Here is a 27,445-nt window from a genome sequence, read left to right on the forward strand (position 1 = left end):
TGCCCTTTATATTGATTGGTCACTGCGGGAAATTAGTTCATTTTCTCTCTGTAATTTCTAATCACTTATTTGGTAGGTTGCCAACTCAAAAGCAATAAATCAGATGCGGGTTCTCCTTGATAAAAAGGAAATTTTAAACCAGCACTACAGTCAATGAATAGAAACAAAGGCCGGTTCTATGAGGCAGGTCTTTTTAAATAAGCCCATGCATGCATTTATCTGAAACTCTCCTGCTAAACATATTAAGGACATATTTACAAAATGTAAAAAGTGGCAGTGAGTGTAAGAGTAGTTTTAGAGAGAGATTTTTACATGTAACGATCAATGCATATCCATTTATATAATAAAATAAAGTAAACATTTTTTTCGGAATGTCTGGAATCAGCAAGAATTTTCTTTTTAAATAATATATTTATTAAGAAATTATGCATTACACTGATAAAAGTGAAAATGAAGACTTGCATAGTTACAAAAAACTATTTTAAATGAACACTGCTATTTTTACTTAATTTTTTTTTAACAACAGAACCTTGAAAAAAGATTTAACATGTTTTTTTTTTCAACATTAGTTAGTTCATTTCTTGAGCCAACATTAGAATGATTTCTGAAGAACCACTGAAGTAACTTCATAAACATTAAAAACCTTACACACTCCAAACTTTAGAATGGTTGAGTATGTATAGCATAATAGCTCTGTAACAATCTATGTGTGAAGGGAACATTAGTCGAATGAATGAAATCCCGCTGTTCTAATAGCAACGGGCAACACAGTACCATTTGTGTTCAACTGCAGGCATTTGCTGGCTGAATGAAGCGGTACATGCTGTAAACAGAAGATTCACACTCAATGCCTTTGGGTGAGAGCTGTCACTCTGATGTTTACTTTAGACATTTAAATCCTATCATTTATCAGAGTACATACAGACAGCAATGTAAATCAATCTACCAACAGCATACTGCCTTTTAATTACATGCCAGGTTGAGTTTACTTCATTTATATGGAGAAAGTATTAGACCTAAACTGCCAATCAGTATCAGATATAGAGCTGATGTTAGCAGTCCAAGTTGTTGTTATCTACTGTGCATCGTGACTACACTTGTAAGCTGAAAATGACAGGCCAATCCTCACGTGTCTGACTGTAGGGCTCCACAATGTGCGCTGATTAACTCCAGAGTCTAATTCATATACCGTGCTCCAGAAGGGCTCTTATTTAATTAAAGAGAAATTTCTTTCACTGATATGACATATTTGGAGGTATATTTGCTTTTGTAATAGCTCTTCCAGGCTACAGTATATTTTGTTCCATGCGTCTTTTCTGCACTCATAAAAAGCCACAGTTCATTTGCATAATCACAGTTGTAATTTGTTTCTCTTCGCACGGAGGCAATTTCCCTTTCATTTAAAGACTCTCCGTAGCCCAAATTTCCAACCAAATCACTGTATACTAAAATAGCTGAAAATGTACCCACACATTTCCCTTTTTTTTTGTACATTACAAGCTGTGATTTTAGCTTGTAGTGCAAAGCTTGTGAAATGTAGATAGTACAGATGTGACAAAACCTTTTATGCTTTAAAGACCCCCTGAAATCACTTTAGTTATCTTTCCCGTGTTTACATATTTACTACTAAAATTGGGAGTGAGGGCCTTAAAATAGCCTTTATTTACATCACAGTTGAGAACAATGACTTACTACTTGTAAATAGTGGATTAGTTGAAGGGGATTTTCTAATTCTAGAATGCATCTGATTGGACAAAACTGTGGATACGCTTGATTGGGACCAATCATTAATATGTTTTACTATGAAATTGTTTTTGGCATAGTTTGCAATCTATGTATTTCACAAAATGCATTTTAAGTATATATCTATATCTATATCTATATCTATATATCTACATATCGAAAATTAATTTTGTGAAAACCGATTGCAAACTTTTAGGAGTATGCCAGCATATAGACCACAAAACAAAAAGAACTGCAAAAAGCTGCAATATTTATTAATTTCCTGGGGTTTTTATACCGAGTAAACGATTAATACATCAAGTATGTCAGCTGCTATTGGTTAGATCCATTGAGGACTCACAAACTCTGGTGCAACTTGTCTGGCATTAAAATTGGCTTTCTTCCCCTTCGCTTTATTCCGCTTCAAAAAGTGTGAGATGATATGCAGATGAAAAACAGCTTTGTGATTGTTTCAGACGCCGTGTTAAAGTAATGTATCGGAGAGGCAACGATCACCATTATCAAAAGAGACATCTCAATAGCCCAGTTTTCATTGTAATTGACTGCTATCCTCTGAAAGATCATGCAGGAGATGCCACATGAATGAACGCTGAATCAAATCAAATGACATGACCAAATTTGAGAAGTAGCTCTCAAACATTTTTACTGAGGATCAAGCGAGCTAGATCTACAACCTATTTTAGGTCACAACCCACCTCTTGAAAAAGACCAACTTTAAGCTGTTGCTGATTTTGTATAAGCAGGTAATGATACAGTATAGAAAATGTAGGATCTGTCCTGACCAACTTATCGTCACTCACGTCCCTCAAGTGACAGTTCATCGAAAAATGCAAATGACAGAATTAGCAATTTTCAATGAACTATCTCTTTAATAAACTGGAAGACGATGTGGATAAACCCTGCAGCCTCCAGTACTACAGATACTTCATTCCTTTCCCTACAGCTCCTTTCTATCAGCTCATTTTGTCTAAATGTTCTTCAAACAAATAAACGCCCCCATTGAAGTGAGGCAGATTTGCTGCAGTGCGTGTCTGATAAATGTAGGCTGTGTGCGTGGACCCAGTGTGTCACTGTGCAGTGGGAGATGACAGTGATGGCACATTTTTTTAAAATATAAATAGCTCCCTAAATACAGAGGACTCTAAAGGTGGATTCCTTAAATGCCAGTGCCATTTAAGAAAAAGAAACAGAGCTCTGAGGACTGTCTGTGTCATAATGTCATGTCCCCTTATGCTTGTTTGCAATAAAACTACTCTCTGTGTCCCAGATATAGTAGTAGTTAAAATATGTAATAGTAGGTTGAGCTAAAATTAGGGCTGTCGATTGATTCAAAGCTTTAATTCAATTAATTACATGTTAAGCTTATTCATTACACCCCATGTGACGATATTGAATATATGCAGGAATTGAATTTATTATTATATATTATTAAACATACTGGCCAGATACAATTTTTTTCATTCATTTCACTCATTTTACACTGGCATCTGTAGATAAAATATATATGATTGCATCTGTCTCTTTCTTAACACAGCATTTTGGTGCTTTAGGCCCTCTGTCTGATTTCATCTATTCATGGATTCAGTAATTTTCCACAGCTTGTCTGAGAGAGAAAAGCATGAGTCCCAAACTCACGGACGCAGATGGGCAGCTGTCCGGACCAGTTGTGGTCTTGTTGGCAGATGCGCACAGAGGAGCCGATGAGGCGGAAGCCGGAGACGCACTGGTACACTACCGTGTCTCTGTAGCCGAAGTTCTCCCCGATTACCTGACCGTTGACGATCTGCTCGGGTAAACCACAGTGGCCGGCTGAATGGAGAGGAAAGAGAAGAGAGAGTGATTAAAGTGAGAGGTCTGAGCAGCAGCTATATTACATTGTAAAATATTAACATCCAATGCTTTTAGAGAGACAGACTGCTTCATGTAATTAAGTGTTTAGTGGAGTGAATGTAAATTCTCAAAAGTGAGACCAACAGTGAAGCAGAAGAAGGAAACATGATTGAGGTCAAACACACTTTAAGCACTTAGACACTGCAGTGTGTGTGCAATGTTATGCAAGTCTGGGGTCAGTAAAGAGATGAATAATACTGATACTAAACCCTTCTATTCAGTAAAGAATACTAAAATAAATGTTTCATGGTATATCACAAAAATATAAGCAGCATAAACATGATAATACAGAATATCACACACACACACACACACACACACACACACTCACACATATATTTTTGGAAATAAAAATAATAATAAAAACTCATATAGTGTATCAACTTCATATAGTGTATACATTCACACTTCATAGTAAAGGCTCTGATTGCAAAACGTAGCACAGTAATAATAAACACAAAACTTCAGAATTGTTGCTACTAGAAACACACTTAACAAGGTTTAAAAATCAACTTGGACCACTGCCAGGCACACATGCCTGAAACAGCAGATGTGAACAGCAGCAGTGAATGTACACCACATTACCCAAGCAGCGCGTCTCTGTTCCACTCCACAGACCAGAAGATAGACACTCTCTCACAGTAGATCCCACCAGCATATACCCATTGTCACATGTAAATATGGCCGTGGCCCCAAAGGACGCTTGAGTTCCAATTTTCTTGCCACTGGGAGGCGTGGCCAGATCCCCACATGAGATGACTGCACAGGGAAGAGAGAGGGTAAGACAAACAAGGACAATCTGGAAAGTTTAAACATTTGACTAACAGAGCCAAACAGCTGCTGGATTGAAGTTGAATTACACACTTACTTTGGCAGTGGGGTCTCTCGTTCTTCCAGCTCCACACACCATTGGCCATGCACTGAATGTGGGCGGGGCCTAAGCGGTAATAGCCAGGATCGCAGGTGAAGATGATTTTGGTCCTGTACTCATAATGCGAACCGTTAACGATCCGCCATCTTCCATGTTCCAGAGAGAAAGATCCGATACTTGGACAAACCACGACTGTGCAGAAAATACATCAAAAATCAATATTCACAATCTAGTGGCCACTCATTAGTACTGTGTCAATATTTTTAATGGTTCTGTTTCAAAATTTATGCTATTTTCATAGGTAGCTGCCTTCTAACGCAGCATGATAACTAAACTGATTTGACGGATTTAGAACGGTAGCAACTCCATGTGTCATCCAGTATTATTCACAGTTTTTATATTCACAGTTTTCACAGTTCATATCACTAAGCTAACTCTGTGATACATAAATAAAAAGCACACACACACAAATACAGGGTAAGAATAACCTTTTTTTAAAAAAATCTAACTTAAGTATATTTATCATTTGAATATTGCTTCTTAATCCTAATGTATTATGGAATTGCTTTCACTACAAAGGATAGCTGCAATGCTACTTCAACATTTTTCTAGAAGGCAAATAGAAGTCTTACCCTGAATCCCAGTGTGCATACTATTCACCCTGCCTGCCCTTAATAGTATTAAAAATTACTACTATCTTATAGAATTTAGGATTGCTAGTATGCACATTGGGACATAGGCTTAGATTTCAAAGCCTTTAGAAATGGGCTTTGTGTTGAGGTTGATGCCTTAAAATGCAGCCTAAATAGGCAGCTCCCATGTTTTTGAAGCAGAGGCATAATTTTGGCAGATATAATTGGCTCATAAATAAATGACGATTAAAGCTGAAGCAAAGAGATCTCTCAAAGTCTCTTTAATGCAAGTCGATTCACTCAGCGGCCATCTTGTTATGCCCAAGGCAGTTATTTTCTATTAAGCCAATAGGGATACAAGCACAGCTCCTGCCTGCTTAAATGGAAAACACTGAAATTTCCAAAACTGTTTGTCTAAATTATGTTTAATAACACATTCCAAATCAGCAATAAAATCCGACAAACACAGTATCATGAAATTAGCTTCTTTTGTTGAAATAATGCTAAAAAACTGGACCAATTAATTCACAACCTAGAGTAAACATCCTCTATTAAAAGGGGATTATTTCTGTGTACAAGTCTATCTTATTCCTCTAATACTGTCTCTTGATCTTTTTATCTGCTGTAAAAATTCATGCTGAAGGGCTTCTGCATCTCTATGAGCGAGCGGGCCTGTACCTGAGCAGCGAGGGACTTTGTTGTGGTTGCTCCAGGTGCCGTCAGGCTGGCACACAGCACTGGTCAACTCTTTGGAGGACAGCCGGTAGCCATCGTTGCAGAAGTAGGTCACACGTGTACCCACTGAGTAGTCCATGGCAAGCACTCCTCCATTCACAGGAGCCTTGGGCACCCCACAGGAGACAGCTTATGGGTGTGAAAATGAGATAGACATATGGAATGTTAAGTAATAAGTTGAAAATATAATTATGACAAGATAATTAAAAAAACTCTCATCATTGCTTATTACCCCATTAGAATATTTCACCATCAGAGCATAAAAAATTGGTTATTCGATTAGCTGGTTTCACAAGATGTAATTTGACCTGCTTTTCAGGTGCATGTAGTGATTTTATTAAAGGTCTATACTATGTTTACTATGTTATTTTAAGGATGCATGATTTATTTGTACCATATCGGTTAGACATTCATCTTTATAATCTTTATATAAATAATATTGTGAAATACATTATAATGTCACTAATGTTTTTCTTAATTTAAACTTAATGTAATATCTGTAACTAGAAAATAATCATCTGCTTATTGGTGTTGGCCTAATTTTTAACATCAGCACATGTATATTTAGTAAGAATTATAACAAGAATATGAATGGTATAGGACCATCCTCAAACTAAAGTTGCCCACAAAATTGAAAGCACAGAATGCTTTGAAATGTCAATGTATGATTTTACATAAAAAAATAAATATAAAATAAATACTGTATTCAAAGTATTCATGGAAAAGTCCAAGAAGGGCAAAAGAAAAATGACTCTATGATTTTAGGCAATCAAAGTTCAAGATTCGACCTTTACGTAATAACATATATTTTTTATAAACAATAAAAAAGCACTCAAAGAGTTGAACTATTCCACTATAACTATGCTTGTCATCAGTGTGGTAAACCAACCAATGGAAGATTCTCTTTTTCTTTTACGCATGCAGCACTGGAACATATTATTTATCAACGCACAGTACTTTAAGATGACGCTAAGTATGAATCATTGCTGTGCAAAAGCCCTCTAGATTTATTGAGCAGCAAAACCACTGGTACATTTAAGAAACAAAGCTACAGCCCTAACCATCGGACTGTCAGTGCTCAGCCATTAGAAGCCGAACAATAACCTCCCAGGCAATTAAAGAACACATATCAAGTATAAAGCCATTTCTCACCAAGAGTGGCCTTCGACAGTGATGAGAGATGAACTCTTGTTGCTTTGCTTTAGGGTAACAAAAAAACAAACACCCCATCCCACCAAGCCTGAAAAGTGCCCAGACCGCTTTTGAAAGTTTACAATCATTTATGTGTCACTTGGTGTTAGTGGCACCCAAGCCCGTGGCCCTTAGAGGGAGTAGGGGCCCATTCCGTCACATTAGTGCAGGAGCAAGAGGCCCTGCATGAATGTGCCGCCTCAGAAACTATTTAGTCAGGCTCATCTACTCTACTGTGAAGCTGCGTCTGGGAGGATAGGTGGAGCAGGATAAACGACACAGATGGATAAAGAGAGCTCCGAAGATTAGTCATTAACGTGACAAATGAAACAGATCATGAATAAACAGTATCAGTGAGAGAAGCGGCGACAGTAATTACTGCGTCTCCATCGCTGACCGTAAAAGCTTGTTAGAGATGCGTCAGGAAAATTACTGATCATATCTGCTAGAACTGAATTACTACCTGCTAACTTCAAAAAAGGTCTTTTGGGTGTTTTAGTCAACAAAATACGGGTGTGAAAAGAATACAAGTTCAATGCACGTTTAATGCTTGATTGACAGCACTTGTGATATAATGTTGATTGCCATAAAAAATAATTGAACTTACAATGAAAGCAAAGAGGGACAATCTGCAATCTGCAAAATTGGTCTCTTCATTTCTATTGTAAATGTTTCACAGCATCCTTGATTTTTGTCTTACAGAACAGACTTTTTTGTTTCAGTATTTCACCTCCCTCTAAATATTTAAAATAATTTAAAAAACACCAGAATACTTTTCCGTATCCCAGCTAAAAATTCTCATTGTTTTTGCAAATCAAATAGTTAGTGCTAATTATTAACTAATTATTAATACTGAAACTGGGTAAATGGCTAGTGACCATAAAGTTTTAAACGTACAAATTACTGTGGTTATTAGTCCACTCAACCTAAAATGGACTAGTAAAAATCCTCCTTTGCTGGGTGTTACCTTGGCAAGCAGGAACCGGGGCGTCCCAGGCATAGTAGCCGAAGGGGGTCTTCTTGCAAACGGCAGTGCTCTTCCCAATAAGCCGATAACCACGGTCACAGGCCCAGCGTACCAGGCTGTTTAGGTGTCCTCCGGTCTGGCTGCTAATGGATCCATGAAGAGGAGAGTCTGGGGTGCTGCAGTACAGAGCTGTTCAGACAGACAGATAGAAACCAGACCCCATCAGTTCCTTAATCACCACCCAGAGCAGAGCCCTGTGACACGGGGCTCATTCACTCATTCAGGCACATAGAAGTTCTGCTTATAAAAAAGGGGCTGAATCCTTTCTGATGGCACTTAGAAAAGCCTTTCTGCTTTAATAACATACCGTAAAACTCCAATGTGCCTTATTCAACATGCCTGAGCCTGGTGTTTTGGAGACATTTGGAGAAACAGGTTGTAGATGAATATTTTATCATTTGTGAAAAGGTCACATTATGTGTGGTTTATTACTCTTTTCGCTCACTGAAATTTAGCAATAGAGTTTATATTATAGAAGATAATTCTTTTAACTTTACAGAGTTTTAAAAAATGCATGAATTTAATTCAATCTGCCAAAATGATGACCTTTCCTTAAAACGGACTTAAAATGTTTTAATCACTTGTGCATTTAACCAGCTGTTCAACAGGTGTAGTTCATCATATTAATGTCTTACATGTCTTAATTCTATTAGACTGTATCTATCTGTGTTTTATTTAAAAGGTCCTTTTGCTATATTTATTTATTAAAACAAACTGTTTGATTTGTTATATAATGAAATCCACAGAATGTGGCATAAGTGTATAAATGTTTTAGGACTCACTGTTTAAAAAAGTAAAATGATATTCCAATTTTTATCAATACTTGTGCTGTAAATAAATGCATTTGTACAGTAATTTCAAATTTGCATCTAAAATCTGAAAACCTTTTAAAAACCTTTTTTTTTTAAAAACCAAACACCACCATCTTCAATGGTTATGTTCAGTCTCACATAAGCATGCCATGCATAAACAGTACATTCAGAATGTATAAAAGTCCTTTTAAACAGGATTATTTCTTCTTGCTTCCCCTAATTTCTTTAAAATAAAATGAAAAAGATTGCTGTAAATAAAAGGTGGACCCAAACTAATGAAATTTATGTGGAAAAAAATATTGCTGTAAAAAAAAACAATTACTATAAAAAAAGAATTGAACAAGAAAGAAAATGACAAACAAATGAATATCTACTTCAGTTAAAGATCAGCAATTTGGGCAGAACAAATAAACCAAAGATTACGGCAAATACTACAAAATAAGGTCTTGAACATAAAGTGAGAATTCTGGAATGGCCTTACTAGAGTGTGGATAACTCTGCAAATACTACATGATATATGTATTGAATGGTTAGAGCAGAGATAAAAATACTGTGTTTTAAAATGTGTTTTACAATCTGATGGTGTAAGGGATCAGAATGTGAGAAGATTCAAGGGGGTGAATACTTTCTGAAGGCACAGTAGTCACATACTCGACTTGAAACCAAACATAAGCACATCAATAACCATGTCAATCAAACTCAGCGAGAGACCTTGACAGCAACAGAGAGCTCCACAGACAGAGAGAAGCTTTCATAGCGTTAGACTCGACTCTACCCAAGTTTCACAGCAGACTGTGAGTGAATTCAAACTGATTCTCTGCCTTTGAACTGAAACAAAGTATTAACATGTTGATGTGGAAATTTTCATATCCTAACGACGGAAATGAACAAGACATTCATCACTGATTTCACAAGCCGAAAACAACTGACAGGAGGCTAAAGCCTGAAAAGCACTCCGAACGTGGGATGTCAGTTTGCATTTCATCTCAGTTCAAAGATTCTCTGAAACGTACAGCCTTACATGACTTTCTTCCGCACCTGCACCAATCACAGCAGTGTGAAGAGGATGTAGGTACGAGGCTTATTTATATCTCAAACAGGCAGGATAGAGGAAGTGTGAGCATCTGACCTTCATTCGCATGGGCACCTCATTCGGTTAAATTCGCTCCAGGATTGAGTTGAGCGGAAGTTCAGCCAGGATGTGTGGCCCTACAACAGTTAAATCTGAGTTCAGAACGTCCAACTGTGATGGAAAACAAAAGTGAGGTGCACAGTGCTGGCACACTCCAGCAGAAATGGCCTTCCTGAAAGGAATCAAGCCCTTTTGATGGAAAGTCAGCGAGGAAATATTGCTAAGTGGAAATGTGTTGCTCACTGAAAGGAGCAAGAGCAAGTGAAGGAAAGCTATTGACTCGTGAGGTAGGGTGGATTTTATATCACTCCAAAGCACTTAGAAAGTAAAATCGACACATGCAGTGTTGATATGAGAATAAATTTCAGCACCTGCCACTGCAGCTATGTGATATGCAAGTTACCACTCAATAAAGTACACAATAAAGTCTTTATTTGCCATATGACCATGTGAATTAATAGAGTTATAGGAACAGTCCCCTGGAGCAACCCGAGGTTAAGTGCCTCACTCAAGGGCACAACTGTCATAGCTCAAGGATCGCCCCTTGCTCATGTTTGAACCTTTTTGGTGTAGCAGTCCAGATTATAGAATGAATAATGATAAATGATAAATAGTGAAGGGCTCAGTATTTCATTTCTTGAAAATTGCACATACATCAACAAAACAAAGACATATAATAAAAATGTCAAATAATAACATTAATATGGATTTTTCATCTGTAACATCTTACATGGAGCATTATAGCATTATGCGTAGAGTATTGTCAAAAATCTTGAGATCATATTCAAAATGTAATTTTCAAAATTTAAATCTGAGGTCAAAGTTTACAATTTTTTTAAAGCAATGCTACGATATAAAAATACAAATTAAAATAAAATAACAACATAGATTTTTTGCCATCAAGACTTTACACCGCATTTTGTAAACAGCAGCGTCTAAAATAATGATCAAATGTGATTTAAAAAAGACAAAATAATGCTAAAATCTTGTTTTCTTGGAAGCATGCTCTTTGAATCATTCTCAAATCATCATGAATTACATAATCATAACAAACTTTGTTAATAGACAGACTTAATGGTTGGTTATGGCCATGAGAATAGTGCTTTTCCCCATGTCAGTAAAAAGCCTTTTTCGTGGAAAAACCACAGAGAGACTTGGGAAACTATCTGCTTTAAGTGACCACAGAAAGCCCTTATACGGTGGATTTGTTTGTCCCTATTCAGTCCACTCTACTACATTTGAGCACACACACTCAAGCTTGAAGAATTAAAAGGTAAAGTGTGGTAAAAAAAATAAAAAAATAAAAGAGTGCAATATGTGTACTTGGAGTCCCTAGGTCTTTGGTTGACATCCACAACTGCAAGTGAAGCATTCACTTAACCAAAGTGCACTATTGGGCCAATGGGTCTCAGACCTTTCTTGTTCTGTCAGTATGTTTTTTTCTGAGAAACTGTAAAGTCCACGACCTAAACTGCAAGGACATTTGTCAACCATATATGAGCTAAAGTAAGGTAGTGTGTAAGCCCTCTCTTGGGCAAAGAAGACAAAACAAACCCATCAAAACACCTACCAGACAAAGTCACTTCTACACAGGAATCGTATCAGCATGTATACATCCATTTATGGTCACAAAAATAGTCACAAACACATACATGCGCATGCACTTACATTTATACGATTCAACGACAGACTTTGGTAGTTGACATATAAAGCATTATTAAGTTTGTAATAATAAAATATATATAGAAGAAATGCAGGGTCAAGTTAATAACAACAATTTCTGATTTCCTTTTCTTTGCATTTTATTATTAATTGTGATGAATTTCTTTGAATTGCCCTGCAGTTTTAAATAGGGATGCATCAATATTAAATTTCTGGTCAATCACAAAAAGTTGACAATTGAGTAGATTTTTATGTTATGGCTCAGAACCAGTAAATGGCTAATAATACAAATCTTCACAATTTTGTCCAAATAAATAAAAAATAAAATAATAAAAACTACAATCAATCTTTTTAAAAAAGAATTTAGCCATCACAACATTATAACGCACAGCATGAAACGTGGATATTCATTTTCAGATTTGCAAAAGATTAATATTAACAACTGCAGGGCATCTACCCCAAATTATTTCATGTCAACTACCCAAACACAGTTCCTCATCTCCAAGTATACATGCTCATTCAAATTCAAGACCAGAGACGGAAAACGTGCAAGCAATAAAGAGATTTAAATGGATACATACTTTGATACTCACCGACATAGCGGATGCGGAACCCCCTCTTATTGGTGCCGTGGTCAGCTGACCAGCGCAGAAGAAGCTGGTGACCAGTGGTGGTCATGTTGAAGGGTGTGGGGAGGTCACCACTCAATGTGGCCAGTGTCTGACTATGAATTGTGGGTCCTTTAAAAGAATTAGAAGAGAAAGATAATTTGCAGGAGGGCTGTTACACTAAATTACACCTGTCAAAAAACATGAAACTCATAAAAGAACCTAATGGTTAGATGGAACACAATTTGACTAAGGCTTTTGAAATTACTTTTTGGAAAAAATATCTAGAAAATGGGAAAGTGTAGATAATAACAGCCTTGGCTACAAATGGTGACTACCCTGTGAAAGGCATATTTACAATTTTATTAGACTAATATCAATTCAAGATCCGGTTTTCAAATGTTGTTTTTTTTCTTTTTTAAATAATAATAACAATTAAAATAAAATATCAGTAATAAGTTTATTTTTTCGTGTGGGTCGTGTTTACTCAGTGTTGCATACGTTGCAGAAATCTCTATAAAATAAACACTTTTATAATAATGGCCTAGTTTAAGTGAAAGAAATTGTACCATCAAAGACTTCCAGAATGTCGTATTCCTTCTCTGTCTGAAAAACTCAAAATACAGGGTGATATTGTAGCCCTTCTCCACGTTGATGCTCCAAGAACACATCTGTAGGTTAGGGTAACTGTCTGGATACCCAGGGCTCAAAATCACCCCAGATGAGTCAAATCTGACATCATGGGCAGGACATTGCACTGCGGGAGGAAAAAGACATTCATTTTGTACTAAGACAATATTACAGGGTTTATGTATCTATAAGCAAATGTGAACTAAATGAACTGTAGCAGTACTAAATAAAACTGGATAACACAAGAAAACACCACATTTGACTCAACAAACACAGAACTGATTGAAATTGAAATTAGCTCAGTAAAACTAGATAAGACTAAACAAACATAAACTTGCTTAGATTAGATTAAATTAACCTAACCAAACTAAATAAAACTAGACTAAGTCAGACAACACAAAACAAGACTACATTTTACTCAACCCTAGACAAGAAACTAAAGAAGTCTACACTCAACTCAATAAAATTGAAGTTGAGTCGATGAAACTAAATTCAACTATATTCCAAGACTAAAGCTGTAGGACAATAATTCAACTGAGTTTCCTCATTTTGGTAGTTAATAAAAGTTTTAAAACAGCAAATCAAATTTAGGCTCCCATTTTTCCTCAGAAGCTGTAGATGGTGGCCATCGTCTGTCATCTTGGAGAAAAAAAAAAGAAGCCACAATTTTTCATCAAGTCAGCCTGAAATGTTACATAGTCTGCAAAACACTTCATGAGCTCTCCTGCTCCATGGCTCACTTTGTTTATCCCGCTCCGAAACTGCTTTAATGTGCATGACAAATGATTGAACTACCGTTTCCAGGCACTTTCCTGAATCTAAGCACAGGACAAATTCTAACAAAGTGAGTGCTCTCTCGTGGGGATGCAGAGAGAAGGATGGAGCCATGAAAGATTAATGGCAGCAGCTGTTTGAGCCACTAAACTCCAAGAGCCGCATCACTCATCAACAGCGAATGTGAGGGAAGGAGCAGTGACAGGGAATGACTGAGCTCTTCATGGGCTATCAGCAATACTGCCTCTGATCACATTTTACCCTCCATTACATGTATGATGCTCGTCTGAGTGATTTGAGCTTATAGTCTAGCCATCCCAATATCCTGCCATTTACTTGTGGACAGAGGTTGGACGTTTCCATGGCAACACGCTCTAACACGCTGAAACCTTTAACCCCAGTTCTGCGCTGTTTCCGCTGTCTAAAAGAGGGTGCATTAGGCACGTAATCCTGGTAAATGGAAGCTGGTGGGTCTGTGTCATTCAAGGGGCTTTGTTCTTGAAGTGCATGCCCACCTTGGCAGGAAGGAGGGTGTCCGTCCATCTGTAGCCGTTCTCCCAGCCTGCATGTCAAAATCTCGCTCCCCACCAGGGTGAATCCGGGATGACAGCGATAGCGAATAATATCACCTGAGACGCAAAGAGAGAAAGAGAGTCGCAATGATTAAGCGTCCGTTTAATTAGGTGGGACAGCGAACCTCCTTGGTTTTAATGGAGATAGATGCCACAGATATGGGTGTGATGTATATATTTTAATGTTAAACTTGAAGAGGTTGATAATTGAGCTGTAAAACAGCAGCGTTTGCAGCCCTGTCTAATAAATTGCTTGTATTGGCTTTGCATGACAAGCCCGCCACCATCGCCTATCTAAAAATAATCACGCGTAAGCACCTGGAAAACATCAAACGTATGACGCATCGTAGCGTTCCTATGCGGAGAGGCATTCCTATGCACTGCCTGTGTCTAGGCAACAGGGCAAAGTGAATCTCATTTACAGTATTGGCCTCATTTCTATAGCACAAGAAAAGCCAGGTTTGATCAGTCATGCCAACATGCCTGTGGGTGAAACGCTTGTGTTACAAACGGGTTTTGTTTAGGGTACTATTTTAGTAGTCACTTTGGCACTGAGGGCAGATGACAGCTGGCTGGAATGAGTTGAGACTCCTGTAACAGGTGGAGTGCAAATGTATGACATTTTTTGCAAGGAACAAAAATTGCATAAAAATACCAGTGCCTGATTTGACTTACAAAACTCTTAATAGAGAATTTCACCCAAAAATTTAAATTCATTCATGTGCCCTCATTCATGTGCCCTCAAAAACTGTACAGAGAAAGTCAATGAGGTCCAAAGCGACACTGTACCCTACTCACTTTCCTTTCATGGACTTAAAAATATATTTTCAAATGGCTTTCTTCATGTTTGGCTGAAGAAAGAAAATCTTGTTTGGAACAACATGAGCTTACATTAATCATGAGTTTTTATATTTGGGGAAACAATTCCCAACGAGAATCATAACAGGATATAAGAGTATAAGAGTTATAAGAGGTATAAGAGTCAAGCAAACAGAGTAATGTTATTAAAGTGCGATGGCTCTTCAGAAGCAATCTTCAAATGGCTTACTTTATATTAGACAAGATAAAAGAACATTGATTAAGAAAAGGCAATATCATGCATTCATACCTATCTCCAACTCATTATCCTCCATCAGGATATCTGCATTTGCCACTTCTGGTGGAGGCTGGCAGACTCGTAACTGGTAGGCTGCAAAGACAAGAACAAAAGATGTGGTTACAAAAATTTGAAGAGTTATGTAAAGAAAAGTATAGGGGAGCTTTAGGGAACTTTTGTAAAGTCCCCCCCCCCATGCCCTATCCCAAAAGTGTGAAAATAACTTTCATGTTATGGCAAAATATTTTCCCAAGCGGATTTTCCAAACAAGTTAAAGCAGTGAAAGACACTACTTTTTGAAGTGTGCTTCATACATGACTAAAATTTCACCAAAAGGAAAAGTAGTTGCTTCACCCCTGGCATCGCTTTTGAGCAGACCAATACTGATGTAAATAACATTAAATGTCACATTTATTTTGGTACACATTGAAATCTTTTGCCTCCTCTGAAAAAAACAACAACAACCAGAAGAACGCCCTGACAGAGTGTGACATTCTGCACAGTTGCATTGGCATCTAGTCAGTACTAATGACAGAGGAACATGCCGTGACAAATAACGATGTGATTAAGTAGGGTGACACTGAGGCGCATGGAAGGGTGACTATCACTGAGCTGCGGGCCGCTCTGCGACGTTAGCAAAGAGCCTTATCAATCGCTTGCATCTGACAGCGGATACACGCGCTAGCAAGTGAGCGTGTCACAGTCGTTGAAAACTGCAAGAACAAAACGACCCGCATAATAAGCGAATCACTTAAGAAGAGAAGGAATTAACCGAACATTTATCCGGCTATGGATTGCATGAGTAATGCATTTGTTGTGTAAGTGTAACAGCACTGCGGCCCTTTCCTGTGCAATGTATAGATAGCCACGAGTGTTGATGATAATTACAGAGTAGCTTTGCACAGCATAATTGGCGAGTTAATTATTCTGGTGTTAATGAAAACTGTGAATGCAACAGGAACTCGAAGCAGTCGAGCTGATTCAAAGTTTGACATGAAGCCGTAATTGTAGAGACTTCACACTGATTAAGATGGATATCAGAAACCTTTGAGCTCTTCACTTTGAGGACATCATGAACTGAGTCTTCCATCATGAGATGGAAGACTTTGGCTTTGTCTTCTTTTGCCAAGTTGAGGTTTCAGAAGGCTGAGTTGGAAACACACTAATTAACTATTGAAGCCCACTTAGCATGTGGATCCTTCTCAGTTTGCTTCCTGATGGGTTCCCTGTTGTGTTTTAGGGTAAGTGGCCAAAATGGAACGGCAACAAAAGGGGCAGCCCGGAGAGATGGGGGTGGATGCTCTGATCAGCAGCCATGTGGCTAAAGACACTATACTTCCCTACAAGAGGCTTTTCAAGTGGGTGTGTGAAAAAGGAGGGAAAAAACAACAACAGAGAGTTGTGATTTAAAACCCCCTACACACTGAATTTATTCAATTACAAACCTTCTTTGTTGTTGTCTGGAGTTTTTCTTTGATGAATCACGGACCGGGGAGGCGGAAATGGATAGTTTGTGAGTGTGCTTACTTCTGAAAGCCATTAGAATGAGACTTCGGAATTAAGTCGTTAAAATGGGCTACTTGGCGCTTCTCTAACTCAGAGATGCCTCTTTGATGTCCTTGGTGTCTGGACGGAATATTGAGTAAAGCCCCGCTAATAAACCTGAGTGAATTTGGAGGGCATGATCTCTGCATTTGAGAGCCCATTCCGAGCTCATAATCATATTCCATAGATTCCTGTCTAAGCTGCTTTGGCTAGATTGGCTTTAAAACACTAGAGGATGCGACATCAGAGAGCAGATTGGCAGACCCGACAGAGCCCTAATATGATTAGATAACATACTAAATACTAGATGAATATTTCAGTTTAATGGATGGTAATTTTTACTAATTCATATCAAAGCAGTTGGTGGAAATAAAGTTGTCTTTCAGGCTCGGTGTCCCATTTACTCAGAATCAAACGGAATCAAAGCTAAACTCATTATGATGGAACGGGGTATTCCCAGGGCATATCTGAGTAAATATAGACGATCCTTTCTCTTTGTTATGTATGCGCATCACAGACTAAAATATCTGCAGATGGAAAATTAGTCATCTGCAATTCAATCCACAAAAGACGGGTGAAAAAACTCAACTCATTGAGTGATAAAACAATATGGTCCGGAGCATAAAAAGTTTTCTTTTTACTTCACATCTAACAACACACAAAATTAAAGATGCATAAAAGAAGAAAGGTTGAGTTGCTGCTCTTTCCCATACAATAAAAGTGAACTGTGACCAGTGATTAACATCTTAAACTTTAGACTATTCCGCAACAAGCTTGTTTCAGGACAGGATGGAAGAGAGAAATGTGAATATTCTTTTCAAACCTTTCCTTTTGTGTTCCACAGCAAAAAGAACGTTATACGTTTTTAACGTGAATAAAATCAAATCCTTTTCATTTTAGGACTTTCCATTTAATAACGAATTTAGAGAAACTAAATGGAAAATATACAAACTAGACTTTTCAGCAAACATAGATAACCTTGAGACCGTTGGCGTGACTAACAGTCTGAAATGGTTATACTCTTTCAATGCATCTCTAGTTCATTAAGGCCAGAGTGACAGCTGACTTGGGCCAAGGATCAATATGGAAGCATGTAAGAAACTATAAATACTAGTCAGCAATCTGACTCAAGTCAATATGATCAGTGCATGTGTAAGCCACTTTAAATGCCTGGTGGGGATTGAAATGACACAGTGATGACAGATATTTATTGCATCAAACCAATTTTTACCAATTTGAATTCCTGATAGCAGATCACCTTAGGTTCTTGAAAAGCACTTTTTTGGACCGAGTTTAAACTTAAACAATCTTAAAGAATAATTTATACAGATGTGTAAGTACGTATAGGTGGGTTACATACACATGGGAAATGAGGCTACAAAGTCTGAATTTATAACTCAATTAAAAATTTGGTAACACTTTATAATAAGGTGTCATGGTCCCACTTTATACCAGGTAGCCTTAACTACTATGTACTTACATTATAAATTAATAATTTGGTACAATGCACTTATTGTGTACATACACATTTATACATTGTACTTACATTTTTAAAAATACCTATATGTAATTATATCTGTAATTAATTTCTGTAATTACATTTATATTTACACTGTTGACCCATCCCTTACACCTTAACCCGCCCTTAAACCTACCCATACCACTAAAGCTGTCCCTAACTTTACCTGTATTCCACCTCAATAGCAGAAGTGTTTCGCAATACAATATGAACACAATAAGAAAATTGTACTTATATTTTTATGCAAGTACATAGCAACTAAGGCCACCTAATATAATGTGTGACCAGTGTCATTTGTTAATGTATTAACTAACATAAACACACAATGAACAATGAATTCAATACACTATTTATTAATCTTTGTTAATATTAGTTCATGAAAATACAGTTGTTCATTGTTCATTCATGCATGTTAGCTCACAGTGCACTGTGATTTTAATAATGCTTTAGTAAATGCTGAAATTAAAATAAACTAAGATTAATAAATGCTGTAGAAGTATTGTTCAGTCTTAGGTCATGTTAAATAACGTAGTTATAAATAATGTTAACTAATGAATCTTATTGTAAAATGTTACTAAATTATTCAGTGTAAATCATTCAGTCTCTCACAGACACAAATGACATTTGTGGGTGAAGTGTTTAATTGCAAATTGTTTAGGTAAAGCAGTGTGAGGCTCTGATTGGATAAACTGGTAAAACATGTCTATGAAGTGGCATCTCACCATGGTAACTAAGCACAAAGAAACCACTTCCACTGAAGTCGCTGTGAAACTTGATGAGAATCTGATTGGACGTGCTGTAGACAGACTCCAGGGCTGTGTTACCACTGAATTGACCGATCTGGGGCGAACTCTGGTCAGGACCATCCCTGCAAAAAAACAGAAATGAAGATTTACAAAGCTACATCCAGAATGACTATGTCTCATGACTCAGGCCTAAGTCAACTTATGTAATGGTTTTGGAAACAAAGGGTTTCTAAAAAAAAGTTGTTTTAGCAGAAAACCCACCTGCAATCTATAATAAATTGAGCCTGAGTGTTAAAATTAAAAGTCATTGTCACTCTTTTAAGTATAAGCACTACATTTTTTTTGAAGGAAAATTAAGCGCATTATACATTCCACCTTATTTACCTTGCACAGTTATTGTGGGTGGTAAAGAGCATTTGTTAATTTTTTTTCTCTTGTTCATGGCAGCATGCAGTAATTCATTAAAAGATTAACGAAAGACAGAAAAAAGCTTTATAAATGGGTATGCATCAAATATACTTTGTGTATTTAAATCAGGGTCTCAAAAAACCCCATATACAACAAGTACAAAGACATTTTTTTGGGGTCTGAAACACATAATAAGAATTTGCTGTTACTCAGAGTAAATATATTAAACATTTAAAGACTTATCTCCACTGCACTTTATAACTTAACATTGCTTTATGAACCTTAAGTCACTGAAACGTGCCTTTAACCTAGTGGCCCAACAAAAATAATGACTCTGCAATTACACTGAGAGTAAATAAACGACGTGCTTCATAGTTTAAGACCGATTTCTGCTGCAGTACATCGCTGAACGCTGCTTTTATGAGCCATATTGTCTGAAATGGGACTTTAAGCGGAGACAGCAATATTCCCTCTATTATTGACTGCAAGAAAAAGCGAGAAGAGCATCTCCAAAACAGGCAGTCATTTCTCTGTGTCTTGTAGTTTATTAAGCTATCTTCCAGCCATATCTGGTTCTGTCTTTACATTAGGCCAGCCCAGCAGAAATGCATAAAGTCTTCATTCTGTACATGAACGATAGAGCTGGACTAATGAACCAGAAGACACTGTTTTATCTAGGTCACCTATGATGCATGAGATGGTCACTAGTAGCAGTACACTGAGGAACACAGAAATACAGAAGCTTGTTTGCAAGCTTGTTGGCGAATTTTAGTAGAGCACGTTGTCAAGCAGGTTTTGGGACAGACTGTAGCACTGCGACATGCAACATAAATGCAATCTCAATTGCAGATTGTACAGAGTAAAAAAGTAAGAAAAATGCAATAATAATGTAACCTCTATCTGTGGTAAAAATGCATTATTTAACACAACGGTGAGTGTAGGGTATGCAGAATCCATTAATAAATAAAAGTACCCTCTGGAATTTTCCTTCAACAAGAGGGACCTCTGATATGAAAAGTGAACAGCTGACATTAATTACTGGATTTATCCTGGGTTTCTTTCAATGCATTATTCCATCTCCCACGCAACTAGGTGTCACAACGATGTGAAAGACAATTAGTCAAAAGTCTCTACTCTACTGAACAACCAATTGGCCTTAACTGACTCTGTAAGGACACAAACTCTGGCTAAAGCCTACAGTTATCTGTGACTCTGTCACTCATAAATCTAATAAGACATATGCCAATAATTTCAAAAGGTGCATGCTGTGTTACAAAAATAGCCTGGAAGTTGTACTTTGCAACTTTTACCTGAAAAAAAACTTTAAGTGTAAAATATGTATTGTTGTTTAATTATTCCTCATATTAGGCCTGCCAAACCTCAAGAGATATTTCTTGTTGTTTGAAGACACACTCCCTTTGGAGTCTAAAACACCAAAGCAAATGGGCTTAATTTCCACGAGGAGGCCAAAACCAGTAGCTACAGAAAGCGAATAAATTGAAGTATACCCAATTAGCAAAAAATCTTTCCTGAAAGGTTAAAGAGACAAAGCTCAGAAGGGAAATTATGCACAACCATTACAAAAAGCTGCAGAAAGTCATTTATGCCCACAAACCAAGCATATGCAAACTTTTGAACATGATAATTAAGGTAAATTGAAGGTGAAGTTAGCATTTTCTTAATAAATATATATTATGAATGAATAAAATAAAACTTATATGAAAATCTACACTGAAATATGAATATAAACTGAAATTTTAAATCTGTATCTAAACATAGATTTAAATATTTAGCTAATGTGCAGTTTTGTACTGTAGCACCTCGTTCAAGACCAGGCAAAGTCAAACAAAACAAGTGTGAAGTTTCCATTTTAGTAACAAGACACCACATTAGGGAACCCAGAAGCGAAACAGAATTTAATCCTGAAAATTGTCTCTTGACTTGAGAAACTGTGCAAAGGCAATTTATATAACTACTTTTCAAATGGAGAGATACTGTGACGCCTAACCAAGCAAATGAGGTGGCAGCTAGTCCTAAAAGTGTTTTGGGGAGATTTAAAGGATGATTTCCTTCCACAGACACGAGCAAGTGTGCTTTGAGGCTCTTCAGACGACCGCAGGCTGTTTTGCACACAAGAGTGAGTGTCTTATGTTGAAGGACGTTTGGAGTATGGTCACAAATTGCTCTCAGTTCTTATGGCTCACACATCTGCATGTGCAGTTCCATCTCTCTTATGTCGCCGGTGCTATTATTATTTATCATACACGGAGTGATTCCTAATAAGGACTTCATGACGTAGTTAAAAGATTTCTTAAGAGAGTTTACCACACAGTAATGTAGTCATAGATGGGTTCGGTGCTGAGGACTGTGAAGTTGATGTAGATGCCGTTTCCAGGGGGCACCCGTACACTCCACACACAGTCCTGGAAGTTGGGGTATTCAGCTGGGTGACCCGGTGAGAAGATGGTGCCGTTCATGGAGGTGATGTTTCCACCGCACAGAGCTTTTGGGAAGACAAAACACATTACATTTTGTGTATGGATACATTTTGATTATATGACCTACCAAATATCTACGCACTTTATCTTGGTAAATGCCTGAATAAATAAATTTCATCAGGTGAAAAATACTATGAACATGCCACTTCATAAAGGCACCAGTAAAATAAACAGTATTTTTATTACATGATTCTGCGTCCACACTATAATTGTGTGACATATTGAATATTCAAGAAATACTTGTATTGGTTTTTCTGTTAATACAAAATAAAGTACCATGAATATGGAAATGATTTTAATTTACATTTTCTTTAGTTAAGATTTGTGATTGGTCCATATGTTGTGTTGTTCAATTAAGTCTCTGATTCACGTCAACAATCAAAAATATAAATGCAAATCTCTGTTTGACTAAATATTTCTGTAAATCTACTTGGAAACAATTGCTTTTTTTCAAATTAAAAAAATTATTTGTCAAACACTGAAGATATTTTAGAACAAATCAGACAGTTCCAATCTTAGCCAACAGATGTCAGTATACGGCCCAAGGCAGCTTCATATTGACGAACAGAAGCTGGCTAAACAAGAACAAAATGACCTAGTGCATCTTTAAATCTTTATCTCTTAAAGTTAATCTGAAAGCCGGGATCGCTTTGGTATGACGTCACTTTACTGTGCTCTGGGAAATAATGTGGATCAGTGAGCCATTGAGAATTTGTTCTCACCATAGAGATGCGTGGCACTGTTTAACATCATGCATTATCTAGTAATATTGTTGAGATAAGGCAATAAATCTCACTCGTGAGCTTGCGTATAATCTCATCAGCTGTAAGCAACTGATGACACTTTCATAATAACTTACACTGAGCAGTTGCATGCATGAAGCACTGAGGTCATTTAATTTCAATAGCGAATAAATGTGGTGCATAAAGAATTTATATTGAGAAGAAGAGTGAAAATCCACCTTCACAGCGCGGTATAGGGTTGTTCCAGTTCCTGCTGTTCCCATGGAGGCATGTTAAAGAGGTCTCACCAATGAGAGAGTAGCCGGGTAAGCACTCGAAAGACACCGTCATGCCCACGCTAAAATCACTGCCTATTACAATACCATTCCTGAAAGGTCGGGGGTCAGGACAGCTCTGCAGCTGATAAGCTGAACAAGAAATTGAGGAGAATGAATGTAAACTCAATAAAAAGGCACTTAATTGATTGTGGAAAATGTTTAAAGTCTTACCTTGGTATGTAATGTGAAATCCAGGTTTGTTCTGGGAATAGTCGCTATGAAAGAAGAAGCTAGTTTCATGGGTGGTGCTGAAGAGGGACTCGGGAACCTGAGGCCCACTAAACCTGTCAATCACTGTACCAGTCTCACTAGGCCCGCTTCGGATCTCCAGGTAGTCATGGATTGCCTCGGTGGAAAAGTTGAGGAACTGCACGTGGATTCCTGATGTTGACCACAGTAAGTGACACTGATATTAGGACTTGAGTCACAAAATTCTATAGAGTATTCCTACACAGTTTAATGAAACACACGTACCGAAGCCAATGGGAAGGGTGACTGTCCATGTGCAATCCAGACCGCTTGGATAGTTGCCAGGAAAACCAGGGCTCAGAATTACTCCACTAACCTCCGTCATGGATCCACCACACTGAGCTGTGAATATACAGATAAAAATACTTGTTACTTGTTATACAGCCAAAAGTGTTGCACATTATGCACTCCTTCTCTATTGCATCACTGAATTAATGCAGCACAAAAAAGTCAGAAATCAAAACTCAAATACGTCCCACTGATTATTCACATAATTCCACATACACTATATTGCCAAAAGTATTTGCTTATCTGCCTCTCGCTTATAATCTTAGGTGACATCCCATTCCTAATCCCTAAGGTTGCAGCTATAACAGTTTCAACTCTTCTGAGAAGGCTGTCTACAAGGTTTAGGAGTGTGTTTATGGGAATTTTTGACCCTTCTTCCAGAAGCGCATTTGTTTGGTCACAAACTGATGTTGTATGAAAAGGCCTGGCTCTCAGTCTCCGCTCTAATTCATCTCAAAGGTGTTCTATCGGGTTGAGGTCAGGACTCTGTGCAAGCCAGTCAAGTTCATCCACACCATGTCATCCATGTCTTTATGGATCTCGCTTTGTGCACTGGTGCACAGTCATATTGGAAGAGGAAGAGGACAAACTGTTCCCTCAAAGGGAACATGGAATTGTCCAAAATTTCGTGGTATGCTGAAGCACTCAGTTCCTTTCACTGAAACTAAGGGGCCAAGCCCAGCTCTACTATATCCCCCTCCACCAAACTTTACACTTGACACAATGCAGTCACACAAGTACCATTCACCTGGCAACCACCAAATCCAGAACGCATCTCCACTGCTCTAGAGGCCAGTGGTGGCATGCTTTACACCACTGCATTCAATGCTTTGCATTGCACCTTCATACCTAGGTGTTTGATTCTATACACCTGTGGCCATGGATATGATTGGAACACCTGATTCCCATTATTTGGATTCGTGAGTGAATACTTTTGGCAATATAGTGTATTTTGAACATATAGTATTGACAATTTACAAAGAATGTTTTTCCTAGAGTCAGGATGCAGAATATAGATAAAGGAAATAGAAATGCAATTCACGTGAGTCACATCTAATTGTGACAATATCAGTGTGAAGAACAACTAGTTCTGACTGCATTCTAACTGTCCAAAAGTGTGTAAAGTTAAAGTGTAGTGTAAACTAAAAAACTAAAATCCTTGTCGGTGTACGCCTTTTTAGACTCAGAGAAGATGGGCCTCAGACTGCAAAATGACTGTTTTGGATCAAAAACAGTATAAAAGCTGCAGTTTGCAAGAGAAATCCCATTTACATATTACGTCAAGTCCCTTGTGTTCAGTACTTTGCGTTTCACTTACGCTTAGATTAAACTGTTGCTTAAGGAGAGGCAAAATAGAGGAGCAGAAAAAAACAGAAATAAACATACTGAATAAAAGAAATTCTGATCTGCAGTCTATTTCCTTGGCACAAAAACAAAAGCTATTGTCTCTTTTAGAGGCATGAGGAGCATGATAAAAAGCACCAACAGTTCTGGTGTTTAAAGTGGTGATTCCAACAGCTTTATGTAGATCACAGCTAATGGTCATGGATGGGAGGTCTAGTTTTGGCACAGGAGAGGCTGGACAATGTTGCTGCATATATCAGTAGTAGAAACTGCCTTCCAACTTCTTTTAAACAGGAGGCAAAGGGAATTGGGCAGGTCAAGAGACAGCCAACTCAAACAGGAGCCAAAGCAATATAAAAGATAAACAAAGTGCCCTTGATCAGTGATGAAGTGATCTGAGGAAAAAACAAAAATTTGGTCTTGTAGGAAAGCCCGCTGGCCACGCAGGATATGCTATAAACGGGACAGGCTGATGCAGTGAAAGGGAGAAAGATGTCTGGCACATCAGCTTGGCAGTCAAAGAGAATCTCCATCTTGCATTTCACAAGGAGCAGATGGAAAAGAGCACTTCTCCTGCAAACACATACAAATCACTGACCGAACTGATCATTTCTGCTCTTGAGTTACAGACGGGCAAAATATCAACTGTACTAAGACATACTCTGGACACTTTTTTTGTTTAGCTAATCTTTTATTTTTTCATTACAATTGGCCAGTGGCATCAGTTATAGGCAGGGCAATCTTGTTTTTTCTTATTTTTTCAAATGTGTTTGTGTACCATGACTTTATGACTGTTACTTCCTTAAAATAGCAGACAGAATCAAAAAAGTTAGCATATTATTAAGTGTGTTGAAAAATAAATGTATCTAAATGCTTTACTGGTCATGCTTGTGTTAAAAAATGGTTTTGGCAGTGACAAAAAACAGTACCCATGTAAACTCAAGCTTAGAGATGTCTTTGCCCTCTGAGTTGAGAAGAAAACACTCGGAAAGGAGAGTTAAAAAAGTCATAGTTGTAGGAGTGCTTGCATTCAGAATGTGTACGAGCAGCTGGGTGGTAAATTATTGAGTTGGGTATTTCAGGATTTTCAGCTTGGCTGAGGCCAAAACAGTTGAAAAATGAAGGCAAACACTGAAACATAAAGGCTCTAGTTGGCTTTCACTTTAAAAACAGCCCCATAAATAAACACTGGATAATCCATCACAATATTCTATAGTGTGATCGAAAACTCTGCCGCGCTCTGCATTTTAGGAATGGAATTAAATAAAACCTGCTGGGACAGGAGAAGAATTTAGGAGGAGATGATGAATCAAACCTTAGCCTAAACTCGCATAACCCATCGTAGAGCCTCTTAGTCAATTGCTGATGAAAGGGAATCTAAAACTGAGAAACACAATCTTCCACAATCCATTTCATCAGACCTTACCGAGGCAAAGAGGTACCGGATAATTCCACCTCCTCACTGGTCCAGGCATGCATGTAATATGAGCATTTCCCTAGATGAAAACAAAACAGATCATTATTTTCAAATCACAAATATTGTGCTTCCAGGAATGTATGACAAAACTGTTTCAGAAGAAGTGATCAATACACAAAACAAGACAGATGCACTGTATGTTTTAAACAACACATTGGCATTACCTGTAAAGAATATCCTTGCTCACACTGGAACATGACAACATCCCCCACCATGTATCGATCCCCTACTTTAATCCCATAGGTTGGAGTCTGAGGCTCTGGACATGTATCTAGGCCAATAGCTGTAAACACACAGAGTTCAAAACTGCTGCAATCATCTGAAAAATCTCCACAGAATAATGTTGCTGAACTCCTAAAAAATGGATTTGTATTTCAGCAAGCCTGTGATGATTTGATGTGCTGGTATCTGAACACATGTGGTTAGGAGAACTGTTTTTTGGCTAATTATTTTATGGATGTAAACGTGGACATCTGGCTGTGTTTTGTGTGGAACAGGTGTCTCTCTTTGGCTCAGGACCTGCAGCCAGATAGATCATTTTGCCAAATTCTGATATGAAAATATGTCTATTGGCTGTGTCCACCTCTTTTTTCATTGCCATTCTCCCCTTTGATTACTATCTGTAGCATCTATCTATTCATCCATCTGTCTCTGCCTCTTGTGTCTATCTATTGAGCCTTTCTATGTATATCTGCCATTTGCTTATCCATCTATCCACAAGTCTGTCTTCCTATTGAGCCTGTCTATTTGCTATTTGTCTATTTATCCATCATCTATCCATCCGCAAGTCTGTTTTTCAATTGTTTTCTATCTATCTGACATTTGGACATCAGTCCATCTGTCTGTCCCTTCCTATCCACTAGTCTGTCTTTCTTTTGTGTCTATCTGCCATTTGTCCCTCTATCCATCTATTTGTCAATCCATATGTCCATATAT

The 27,445-nt window shown here is 37.7% G+C and overlaps 1 protein-coding gene across 1 annotated transcript in view; it reads right to left on the minus strand.

The window, feature by feature from the left end:
- The window catches only part of csmd3b (CUB and Sushi multiple domains 3b), a 332,481-nt gene that overhangs the window by 40,206 nt on the left and 264,830 nt on the right, over positions 1-27,445 (minus strand). The window contains 17 exon segments of the mRNA XM_043218230.1: positions 3,379-3,552; positions 4,219-4,392; positions 4,502-4,696; positions 5,815-6,000; positions 8,030-8,218; positions 12,289-12,435; positions 12,873-12,911; positions 12,914-13,060; positions 14,223-14,336; positions 15,388-15,468; positions 19,162-19,307; positions 21,919-22,096; positions 23,053-23,241; positions 23,323-23,532; positions 23,626-23,742; positions 26,459-26,528; positions 26,674-26,792. Coding sequence (XP_043074165.1) covers positions 3,379-3,552; positions 4,219-4,392; positions 4,502-4,696; positions 5,815-6,000; positions 8,030-8,218; positions 12,289-12,435; positions 12,873-12,911; positions 12,914-13,060; positions 14,223-14,336; positions 15,388-15,468; positions 19,162-19,307; positions 21,919-22,096; positions 23,053-23,241; positions 23,323-23,532; positions 23,626-23,742; positions 26,459-26,528; positions 26,674-26,792 — 2,475 coding nt within the window.

Source organism: Puntigrus tetrazona, chromosome 19 (genome assembly GCF_018831695.1).
Source record: "Puntigrus tetrazona isolate hp1 chromosome 19, ASM1883169v1, whole genome shotgun sequence".
Taxonomy (NCBI): Eukaryota; Metazoa; Chordata; class Actinopteri; order Cypriniformes; family Cyprinidae; genus Puntigrus; species Puntigrus tetrazona.